Source organism: Mustela erminea, chromosome 10 (genome assembly GCF_009829155.1).
Source record: "Mustela erminea isolate mMusErm1 chromosome 10, mMusErm1.Pri, whole genome shotgun sequence".
Classification (NCBI taxonomy): Eukaryota; Metazoa; Chordata; class Mammalia; order Carnivora; family Mustelidae; genus Mustela; species Mustela erminea.
Genome location: NC_045623.1, coordinates 107,619,944 through 107,631,822, shown reverse-complemented (window position 1 = coordinate 107,631,822; position 11,879 = coordinate 107,619,944). Strand labels below are relative to the sequence as shown.

The following is an 11,879-nucleotide window of genomic DNA, read 5'->3' as shown; positions in this document are numbered from 1 at the left end:
CTAACCCCGTGAGGGCACTGAGTGGCACGGAGTGTACGTTTGGATAACATGGGTTAAAACATGCTATGAATATTTTACGGCGATAAAAACAACAGAGAAAGACATCCCAGCACGGTCGGCGACCGTTTGAAGACAGCGCGCTGACGTCCGCGCCCGCTGTGTGCTCTACCCTGTGCTGCACTTTCTTTCACTGTCTCTGCCCCTTGGAGCCGTGGCCCTGGGGAGGGGACAGGACTTGGTTTTGTTCCCGGCTTATTCCCGGAGCCCAGCACCATGCCTGGCACCGAGCAGGTGCTCAGCAAACACGTGACAAATGGAGAAGAAGTGATGAAGGTGCCGGGAAGGCTGAAGGATGAGGTTACCCGGCAGCATGTCCACAGGTTCCTGTGGGGCGCACGTGGCCTCAGTGGAACCCGCACCATTGGGTGCGGGACTCCCTGTGACTCAGTGCTGTGATGGGGAGGGGCCGGTGAGCAGCACAGCCTGGCTGTCCTGGCTAACCCCTGAGAGATCTGTGCTTTAAGTCACTTCAGTTTTAAAAATTTGCTTCCCCACTGGGGCGCCTGGGTGGCTCAGTGGGTTAAGCGTCTGACTCCTGATTTTGGCTCAGGTCATGATCTCAGGGTCGTGAGATCAAGCCCTGTGTTGGGCCCTGTGCTGGGTGTGGAGCCTGCTTGAGATTCTCTCTCCCTCTCTGTCCCTTCCCCCACTCACGCTCTCTCTTCCTCTCTCAAAATATAAATAAATTTGTTTCTTCGTTTGTATAACATTAGAAGTTGGACCTGCTTTGGCAGGCGGCCGTGAGAATCGGAAGAAACATGGATGCCCTGAAGGACCATGCTTGAAGGGCGCCTGGGCCGGGGGTGGTCAGTCATTAAGCATCTGTGTTCGGCTCAGGTCATGATTCCAGGGTCCTGGGAATGAGCCCCGCGTAGGGCTCCCTGCTCAGCGGGAAGCCGCCTTCTCCCTTTCCCCCTGCCTTTCCCCTACTTCTCTTGCTCAAAATAAATAAAATCTTAAAAAAAAACCCCAAAACCACGGTGACTGCATGGTGTGCGGCGCCACCCCCAGGAGCCCCTCCCCCGCAGCCCCTCCTCTCTGTCCTCTTCTTCCCAGTGGCCAGCGCCTCCCGAATCGCCACCACGGCTCCGGGCCACGGCACGCCAGCACGCACTCCGCTGCTCTCTCTCTGAGCCGTGGCAAGAACCCTCACCACGAGCTCCGACCTCCTAGCAGCCTGTGTGGGCACAGGGCGGTCCCGTCACCAGGGACGGGCCATGCAGCACACTCCAGAACCTTCTCTCCCTGCACCCCTGAAACCTCGTGCTCCCTGATGGGCTCCTCCCACCCCCTCCCCTTTTCTTTTGACTTAAGGGCCTGAATGACCAAGTGAACATCCTGAAACTGGTGGAAATCCTAGAAACAGGGCAATCACTCTCTGACCCCCTGGACGACTCTCCCGGAGGCTGAGGACCCGGGACTTCCTGAGGGGGAACAGATCCCTGAAACCTGCCTTCTTCAGTGCATGGAAATCGGATCTTCACTTACAAGCTTCTTTTGGTCCTTTGCCTCTGAGGGAGGCTCGGCGCTACGAAGAGAACTCTGTCCTGCACCTCCTGCCTTTAGCCCCGGAGTTTCCTCTCTAACCATCGCCGGCAGCTCACGCCCTCCCTGGAATCAGTGCCGAATCCCAACGAGCTGACGGACGGTTCCTTTTATGCAACCCGAAGCTCGTTTTTAAAAAGCAACATAGCCTACGGGTCTCATCTACATTGCCCTGTGAGAGGAAAGCAGGCAGGCCGTGTATGTGTCTGTGGGACAGCAGTCGGGGCGTCCGCGAGCGCGTGGGTAGGGGAGACGGTGGCCTTCCCGACCTGGGTGTCGACCTCGGCGTCCTTGAGTGCGGCCAACTGCCCTTGCAGAGCTTTGATCTCGTCTTTCTTTCGTTTTTCAGCTTCTTCTGTAGCTGCTTTCTTCTGTGCCTGGTATGGACATTAGAATAGTAGAATTAGAATAAAATGCCATTAGAAGAGCACTTTAGGGTAGCCTTACCAATCGGGAGAGCGCTATGGCACATGAATTACGTTTCTTACACGGTACGGCAGTTACTGAGACCAACGATACAACTGGGCTCAAACCACCTCGCCCGGCTTCCCCGATAAACGGGCAAAACCACACACGTCCACCCGGCCATCACTGTTCCTGTTCGGGGACGGGGAGACGGAGTCTCCTAGGCAGGGTGTGCAGCAGCCAGGATCTGAGCTCGGGAGACGACCTTCCCCTGGTCTCCTGCACCTGAAGCTCCTTGAGCAATCTGTCGGGTTACTGGGTGACCAAACAGCTTCAACAGAGGATTAAGTCGTAATTCCATAGAAGTTGACTTACCCTAATTTCAGCATCTGTAGGTCTGCCATCGATTTTAGCAAATCCCTCAAAAATTGTTTTATAGAGAACATTCTTGCGCGTGGTGGTGTCGTCTGGAGGGAGGTAGTCCAGAATAAGAGCCCGGTGCTGCTTATACATGTCCAAAATGACTCGAACCGCGGCCTCCCGGACCTCATACACTCTGTGCTCCAGGGCGCTCACTGAAAACTGAACACGGGTCGGGAGGGGTTCTTGTGGTGACGGAGTCTGACAACAGAGTTTATTTTTCCCCAGCATAAAAGAAATAGAGGCGCATTACACAAGTTTGAAAAGGAACAAAAAGACCACCACCCACCGAATTCTGGCTATCACGACACCGAGTTTTTCCCTGTTTGCCTCACACACGCCGCGGAGCTCACGCCGGCTGTACACGCGCAGCTGCGCTCACAGCCAACAACACCGAGTTTTTCCCCGTTTGCCTCACACGCGCCGCGGAGCTCACGCCGGCTGTACACGCGCAGCTGCGCTCACAGCCGACAACACCGGAGCTCACGCCGGCTGTACACACACAGCTGCGCTCACAGCCAACAACACCGAGTTTTTCCCCGTTTGCCTCACACGCGCCGCGGAGCTCACGCCGGCTGTACATGCGCAGCTCGCTCACAGCCGACAAACATTTTCCAGGTCCCATCCTCGCGTAGACGCGTATTAAATTATATATTATAAAATCTCCCAGTCACAGAGAAGAGGAACAAGAACCTTCACGTGTCCACCACCCACGTTAACCGACGTTGTAATCTGGCCATGTCTGCTTCGGATCTTTAAGAAACGAAACACGGCAGCAGAAGCCTCGGGGTCCGGCCCAGACGCGCGCTCACTAGTGTGCGTGTGCGCGTGCATGCTGGGAGCACACGCGGGGTTTTGTCGGATACTCTAAGCAGAACACCGGCTTGTCCTTCTTTGAAACCTCCCTTCTCCCTACCCCACGTTCCTGTCACGGACGTTTGTCGGCCACGCTCCGCTTCGGCTGCTCTACGGTGCGGTGTCACAAGGACCCGCCGCGACACCTTTGTCCCATCCTGCGCTGTCCCTAACATGCTCAGAAAGTCGACCTCTGCCCGTGGGGCTCTGGGCACTGGCCTCGCACTGCCCACCATCTCGGCCGGCTGCAGGCTCCTGGTTCTACCCCGGGCCCGGCCTCCCGCTGCGGCACTGCACCGAGGAGTCCCGGCCTCCAGGAGTCCCGCCCTCTGCAGCTCACCCTCTGCCTGTCCCACTTCTCTGTGGGACAACTCCTCAGCCCCACTGGGGCCTCTGGTCCGCTCTGGACCCACCACTGTCTTCTCCCATCTGTCACCTCCAGGCTCTCCTGCCCCACGTGTCCGTCACTAAGTCACTTCCGGGATCCCTTCTTCCTGTGTAGTCACGGGCCAGACGGAGCGGGCCCGCAGACCCGAGAAGCATGCTGACTGGCCCCGCGCCACACTTGCCCCAACAGGTGCCACGGGCGTCCTGGGCAGCGCACAGTGACCCGACCTGAGGCATTTCTGGTCAGTTCAGCTTCTCGGACGTCAAGGGGCAGTTCCATATGTCGCTCCTGTCTCTCAAACTCCAGTGTCCAGTCAGGCTTCAAGCGGACCTCGTCCGTGGAGAGGATGCACTTTCCCCACTCCGCATGCGCCAGCCCTCCTGCCGCTACGCCAGAGCCCGATCCCGACGGCCACGCGGGGACTCCGCTCCTGCCGGACCCGGGGACTCCGCTCCTGCCGGACCCGGGGACTCCGCTCCTGCCGGACCCGGGGACTCCGCTCCTGCCGGACCCCGGGGACGCCGCTCCTGCCGGACCCCGGGGACTCCGCTCCTGCCGGACCCCGGGGACTCCGCTCCTGCCGCACCCCGGGGACTCCGCTCCTGCCGCACCCCGGGGACTCCGCTCCTGCCGCACCCCGGGGACTCCGCTCCTGCCGCACCCCGGGACTCCGCTCCTGCCGGACCCCGGGGACTCCGCTCCTGCCGGACCCCGGGGACTCCGCTCCTGCCGGACCCCGGGGACTCCGCTCCTGCCGGACCCCGGGACTCCGCTCCTGCCGCACCCCGGGGACTCCGCTCCTGCCGCACCCCGGGGACTCCGCTCCTGCCGCACCCCGGGGACTCCGCTCCTGCCGCACCCCGGGGACTCCGCTCCTGCCGGACCCCGGGGACTCCGCTCCTGCCGGACCCCGGGACTCCGCTCCTGCCGGACCCGACCCTCCTTCCAACTTCCATTTGCTTCTTTCTCCGCTTCCCTCCAGCTGGATCCGTCCTTCCCACGTGCAGGGGACCCAGACACAGCCGCGCCTTCACCAGCCGGCTGCCTTCTTCCACGGGCACAGCTATGCCACGTGTCCCGGGCCCAAGTGCCCGTCCGGGGAAGGGCAGGTGGGAGCAGCCCGGCCCATAAAGACTCCCTCACCACCCCGACTCACTTCGTCTGTTCGGTGACCTCTGAGTCGTGGGAGAAGCTGGTGGTGTCCTAGTGGAAGGAGACACGGGGGCCCGAAGGCCCGCGTGGGGCACAGGGACCGCTCTCCTGGCAAGCTGCATGGGACCGCCCAGAAGTGTGACCGACGCTCCCCCATCTACCCCGCTGAGATGTGTGTTAGCCGCTGCAGCGCACTGGGACGGACGCCAACGCCGGCATCTCGAAGCAGGGCGCTGTGTAATGGGAACAGACCGGTGCGGGGCAGGCTTCGTGTTCTGTGCTGGGGAACAAGGAACTGCACTTGGAGGCAAGACAGAGAGTGGTCCACGTGACTCAGGGCGAGTCAGGAGGAGAAGTGCACTGGGGAGCCGGCAGCGGCGGCCAGGCGAGTGATGACGGGGACCGGACCTGAGGCCAGCAGGGGAGTGGGGGCGCCCGGGCAGCATCTGGGTGTACCCGCAGGCAGAGCCCACAGCACTTGCTGAGCGAAGAGAAGAACACTGCTGCCGTTCACAGAAACAGGGACGGCTGAGACGGAGCAGGTCAGGGGGAGGCAGGCGTCCGTCGGGACGAGGGGCCGACACGGCTTGCCGGAGGAGTCAGGCGTCCGGGGACGGCAGGCGCAGAGACTGTGTCTTCCACGGGTGGGTCACCGAGCGAGGGTGTGTGCACAGAAATGACAAAAGGAGGCCTGGACACTCCACAGTTAACGAGATCGGGAGGATAAAGGAAAACCAGAAGAGGGACCCAGACGAGGCCACACGTGGGGTGAGCGGGGCACGGAGCTCCAGAAGCCAGGGGAGGGACTGTCCGAAGGCATCTTTACTTCAGTGTCTAAATCACACTTTGGTAGAGAAAACACAGGGATGGAAGTGGCCTGACTTGCTCCTGCCTCTCCTGATGGCACATGTGACTCCATGAGGACCCAGTCCAGGCTTCCGAGTCGCTGCACACGTGGGATCCACGGAGACCCACCCCTTCCCTCACGGACGGGAGCGAGCGCGGAGCCCTCGTGGGGGGGCTGCCGGGGACGAGCTGTCGTGAGAGTGTCACAGCTCGGCGTCGGGCCACGCGCAGGCCGCGCCCCGCACTCCCTTCCCACACATCTGAAATTAGGGAGGGACTCCTTGCGCTGGTGCTGGTGGTCTCTCTCCCAGAACGTCCGTGCTAGTCTCGCTGCACCATGGGGCGTCCTCAGGGACTCTGTGCTTCTCTCTTACGGACACGGGTTCTCTGCAGTCTGTCCACCACCGTGGACCAGCGTCCACATGTGTGTGCCGCCCCGCGGCAGAGTGAGGAGCCGGAAGCCTTGTGGTGCCCTCCTCTGCTAGGTGAAGCGGCGGCTACTTCTCTGTAGCCGTTGACGCGTTCGCTCACTCAACAGACACGGACGGACCAGACACCCCCCCGCTCCAGGCCCGTCGCCAGCGCCCAGGCCTCGGCCGCAGGGCACCGGAGGAGCGCTCACCTTCATCACGTTGTCGATGGAGAAGCCCGAGCTGCCGGTGCCCAGGTCTTTCAGAAGCCGGGCCAGGAGGCCTACCCGGCTCATGGCCAGATGGTTCGAAGTGTTGGCTTTTAACGGCTGCACCAAGTGCGACGGGATAATTTGGAGAGCCTTGACTTCCTTGAACAAAGCCATTTCCTATGAAAACCAACATGACTGTGTTAATCTGGACTGGAAGATGCTAGAAGCAGCTCAGTTCAGTCCTTGAGGTCAGCGTCAAAGGAACAAATAGGGAGTAAAATGTGGCGGTAAAATAGTTTATCTCTAATGCGCGTGTATTCTATTTAAGATATAATGATTAAAAACAAAACCCCAAATCATAAAAAAATAAAACATGATCACTCACAGACAAATGACGCCTTTACAAGAAATGTGATCTAAAACTAAAGATTTCACTCCTCACAATTTCCCAACTTCAGGAAAAAGGTTTTCTAGTTTCTAAAGTTCTAAATCAAATGATACCGTGTCACTATTTATGATCTGTCGGCCTAGAGGGTAGCGGTGCACCGTCTCTGGGTGGTGAGACCCCTCTGGGCTCACAGGGGTGTGGGAGGCCCACGGAAGGAGCAAGTCTTCCCATGAGTAAGGTGTTCAGCCTTCGGGCACCGGACGCAGGAGGCGCACTGATGAGAGGCCCAAGCACGTGGGCCGCGACACACCCAGAAATCAGTCTTGGGAGCTCCCGGGTGGCTCAGTCGGTTGAGTCCCGACTCTTGATTTCGGCTCAGGTCCTGATCTCGGGGTCACGGGATTGAGCCCTGCACTGGGTCCCTGCTCAGTGGGGAGCCTGCTTGGGATTCTCTCCCTCAGCCTCGCCCCTCGTCTCCACTTCCTCCTCCTCCCTTAAAAAATACATGAGGAAACGGAGGAATGACACACCCTCCTTTTCAATGGGCCTGTTGAGAGGCGCCACCTCCCCCAGACTCGGAGCCCCACGGAGCGGGAGCCCCTCGTAGGACTGGGGCACCGCGTCACCTCCCTGTCAGTCTGGCCCACTTCCCCCATCCTCCCCCAGAGCTCAGGTTAAAGGAAGTGGGAAGTGCTCTCCACACTGGAACTGTGACCCTCCGAGACAGCGGGAAAGCTGCGGAGTCCTTCCCCACAGAGTGCCGATGGAATCGGGAGGAACGCGGGGACCTGCTGAAGCTGGCGCTCGGGTCTCACTCAGGGTCCGAACCCCAGAGCGCTCTCGCTTTCCACACAACACCTGGCCTGGAGGAGGCACGCCTGTTGAACGAACAAAACTATTCAGACGGAGTCATCCCACAACTATCTCTTTACCCCTAGTTTTCTATTCCCATTTGGTTTTCCACGTCCTTCTGCCGGAAGCTCCCAGCGCGTCCAGAACGGAGCGGCATCCGACGCGTCAGGCTCCCATCAGAGGCGGACTCCGGCTCTCAGAGCACCAGGCGAGCAGGACGGGGGGTCACGAGGAGCATCGGTAACGCTCTCAGGAGAGCAGGAACTGGTAAGGTATTCACACAAATAGCGTCCTAACGGGCCCCTTACTGACTGTTTTGAAGTTTACGACGAAGTTCGTACCTGAATAAAATTCGAGGCGACGACTCGGAGGCGAGCAGAAGAGTCTCCAGTCCTGGTGAGCAGGACGGGGATGGTTCTTTCCACACAGTGAGCGGTCTCAAGCTTACTCAGTTTGTGTTTAGGAATGTACTGCATAATCATCATTTTCAACAATTTTAAAGAAGCCTGAAAAACCTAGAAAAAAGCGGTCAAAGCAGAGAAGTTCCCGGACTGCGCTCCAGCAAGGAAAACACTGACCCCGGTGACAAACACAAGCGTCACGCTGGACCATCCGCACCGCCCCAGAGGCTGCAGACAGCGAGCTGGAAACCACCTGCGGAACGCGGTGCCGCGTCCGGAAGGGGCGTGCTCTCATCTCGCGTGTCAGACGGCGGCGGTGGCCTGGAGGCCGCACCCCGAGCCCTCCCAGCTGTGGCTGTGCAGCAGTGTGCGCCGGGTATGCTCACTCTCACGGCCCAGGGAATCCAGAATAAAGCCAAGCTCCTCAGGTTCCGCGAAAAGGAAAATTGGGAACCGAGCATTTCATCGGTCCTCGGGAGCCGGGCCTCTGCGGACCCTGGCTTCTAGGGCGCGGGGAGGCTGATGGCGGTCAAGGGCAGCGCACATGGCCAACTGAGGACAGACGGCACAGGCTCTTCGCTGACCACGTTTCTTGCTGGAGAACCTTCATGCCTAGTGACACGCTGTGCTACCCCCGGGCCACCCGAGCCCTTGGGGCACCGCAGCGGGGACTCTGAGGGTGGAGGGCACTCACCGGGGTCACTATGTCCCTGAGGGCCCTTCTCACAAGGAAGACCGAGGCGCGCAGTGTGCTCTTCAGCTCTTCCTTCGGGGCCCCGGTGGGCGTCTCCATCAGCCGCTTGTACAGGGCGAGCAACGCGTCCTCCCGGTAGGACCACGTCCTGGAGTAGGCCCCTGCGACCTGCCACAGAGCGGAGGCCGCCCGACTCAGCGGGCACAGCAGCGACACTGCCCCCCCGACACCGCGCAACCCGACACGCCGAGAAAAGTCTCCGCGAACAGAATAAGCGTGTGTGTTTAGGGAAGTGATTTCTCTAACACTGAATGCTGAAGCCTGAAGCCTGTTAAAATACGGTAAGTTCCGTGAAGAGAAATCCTGGGAACGAGGGGAAACCCACTGGGCTCGTTTCTGTGCGGAGACACCTCTGTCTTCTGGTCTCTCTGCCACCATCTCCCCTGGGACGGGCCGGTATTCCGGGAGGGGCAGATGTTCAACCCCAGCTCTGTCAGTACGAGCAGAAACCCCCAGTCTAGAAGGAACATGCATTCAGAGAATCTTAAATTCTAGCCTGTTTCTGGTATTTTATAGAATTAATAATCACTGAAAGACTTCGGCTGAATACGGAGGCCAAAGGGAAGCCAACGATGTCACAAGGCCCAGGGTGCGTCCCTGGACATTTCCTATCAGCGGACCCGCCCGCAGCGCTCGGCCTACCAGGCTTTCTCCCAGCACATCCACGGCGGGGCCGGCCTCCCGCAGGGCCTTCTCGGTCAAGGGCTCCGGCTCTCCAGCGGCTCCTCCTCTGGGAGCCTCGCTGATATCAGTGTCACTCTTTTCAGGTTCCAGGGCGGCCGCTGCCGGCTGCTTCCGCGAGGCAGGAAGGGGCCGCTCGTCGTAGGGCATAGACGGGAGCTACGGGACAGGAAGGGCGGTTGCAGAGCTCGCCGGGCTCCCCGCCTGCTGCCACCATGTCTACACCGCAGGCCTCCTGCTCCGCACGACAGCAGGTGCATCAGATCAGAATAATTGATACGACAGAATTCAGCTGAAAACAGATCACGGTTTCCACACCTTTCTGAGCGCACTGCAGACCCAACGGAAAAGCGACCCAGACTCAGCCTCGGCTGCCACCCAGCACTAGTGACCACAGTTCAGCAGACATGAAGCTTAAACAGTGGTAAAGTGATTATGTTTTCTTCCCTGACAAGACTTCTGTTCTTTTCCTTAGTCTGTGACTTAGAAATAGGTATCAGGCCTCATTTTAAATGTGATCGTTACCTGGCAGATGGATACTAAAGCAGACAGCCAAGCTCACGAGCCTTCCTGTGCTCTGGGTGGACGGCAGTCTGCCACACGCACCCCCCAACCCCACAGAGGCTCGCTGGGCCCCCGCCATGCGATGGGCAACACGGACACCCCACCTCCTGGGGCTTCCATCCCCAGGCCCTCTGACACGTACACAGGTGGCAACCTTTCGGGAAATTAGGCGGGAACAGATTCCAGAGCCCTTTTCTGAGGCAGGTGTCCCAGCGACACTCACAATGGACACCCGCCGAGTTATTAACTGGGTGCGCAGGTGAGTTACTCGTGTTCTAAAATCTACTCTGCTGTAAAACAAAACAAGCTGACACGCAGACAAAGGGAAAATTAGAGCATTTTAGAGCAAAGGATTCAACGTGACTCGGCGTAATGATGTTCCAGAGGAGATGCTCCCAGCGGGGAAGACGGGGCCTTCAGAACGGTGCCCTGGGAGGGCAGCAGCGCCAGTGCCGTCTTCGCCGGCTTTCCCGGCCTCGGGCTGCAGCACCCACCTGCCCCTGCCCACCCAAGGCCCGTCTCCCTCCCCACAGTCCACCGGCCACGCCGCCCTGCACGCCGGCTGGGGCTCCAGCGAGGTCCTCCTTCGGTCCTCGTCCTCGCCTGGAGGCGGGCACGTGACGGACAAACTCAGACTCTTGCTCAGAGTGGGACGCGCTCCCGCTCCGAGGGGACAGTGTGCAGACGTGAAGCTGAGGGCGTGGGGCAGCTCCAGCGCCGGGGAGACTGGGAGCCACGGAAATGGACAGGACGGGCAGGACGAGAACAGCTGCTGAGGACACCGCGGAGCTGCCGAGCCCGGAAGCCTACACGAGCTCTGACGTCCCGAGCGGCCCCCGTCTGAGTGAGGTGCTCTGGGACTCACAGCACAGAAACCCTCCAAGCATGGTAACCACGCGTGACTCGCGTGGAGGTTCTCCTGCAGCCGGTTCGTGCCGGGCACCCTAAAAACACGGTCTCGTTTGTCCCCGGAAACAAACTTTCAAGCAGATGCTTACACATTTGTACAGAGAGGAAAGCAGAGGCTCAGAAGGATGGGGTGTCCCGGACGAACGGCTGATGGGACAGAAGCAGGGGGGCCTGCCACTTCTGACTGCAGACAGGACCTCCAGTGACATGTTACCTGCTGGCTGCGTCTGCCACCACGCTCTGGCGTCAACATTTACCCTCCCCTGGAACGCAGGCCAGGACGGTTCTGTCGTCGTGCACCCTTGGCACCACATGGGTCCTCCCCGTGTGTCTGCTCAATGAACCGCGCACAACCCGAAACCGAGTTACCTACGTGGGTCTTGAGATGGGGGTCTGCGGCGGGCGGTGAGAGGTCCACTGCAGAGTGCTGAGAAGGGCCCCGGGGATGCGCTGGAGGCTTGTCCTGAAGGCAAGGCTCTGCAAACTGGCTTTCTGGCGCACTTTCTTCTTGCGGTAGAGACGGCACTGGCTGTGGGTGGCGGGGACCGGTGGAGTGAGCCAGGGGGTGGAGGGGCAGGTCAGAAGCCCTCCGCATCTGGGGAAAGACGGGACGCTTCCCTCTCAGTGCTGCTGCCACACCCTTCAGGGGGAGAGGGGTGACACAAGCATTTAGGAAGGCAGAGTGACAACCTGCATCCATCGTGCCCCCAATCCTATCCCAGGCTTTCCACTGTGGCGGCTGTGTGCCCTACAGAGCACACCCGGGCGCCGGCGTTGATGGCAAGCCTGGGGCCCAGGTCACCCAGTGTGGAAGCACGCACACACACCTGTCAGCAAGGACGCGGCACGTGGGGTAGGAAGCACCTGGGCGTCCCCAGCCCTGGCGTGGCCGTGTACCCCATGGGGGCAAGAGCAGGCTGTTTTGGGTCATTGCAACATGGCTACTGTGTGCCTGCCACGGTAGTAAACGTCCCAGACAGATGTTCTCGTTTAATGCACAATGTTACCCCATAAATGGGAGAAGGAAACTGAGGCAG

General features: G+C 59.9%; 1 protein-coding gene across 4 annotated transcripts in view; it reads right to left on the bottom strand.

Annotated features, from left to right (window-relative positions):
* Positions 1 to 11,879, bottom strand: part of CEP104 (centrosomal protein 104) — a 35,068-nt gene that overhangs the window by 10,301 nt on the left and 12,888 nt on the right. For all 4 annotated transcript variants that reach the window (XM_032302778.1, XM_032302777.1, XM_032302776.1 and 1 more), the window contains 7 exons: positions 11,216 to 11,437; positions 9,331 to 9,528; positions 8,629 to 8,796; positions 7,875 to 8,048; positions 6,294 to 6,470; positions 2,386 to 2,592; positions 1,875 to 1,982 (listed from right to left, as the gene is read on the bottom strand). In XM_032302778.1, the coding sequence (XP_032158669.1) occupies positions 1,875 to 1,982; positions 2,386 to 2,592; positions 6,294 to 6,470; positions 7,875 to 8,048; positions 8,629 to 8,796; positions 9,331 to 9,528; positions 11,216 to 11,437 (1,254 nt within the window). The remainder of the gene's footprint in view (positions 1 to 1,874; positions 1,983 to 2,385; positions 2,593 to 6,293; positions 6,471 to 7,874; positions 8,049 to 8,628; positions 8,797 to 9,330; positions 9,529 to 11,215; positions 11,438 to 11,879) is intronic.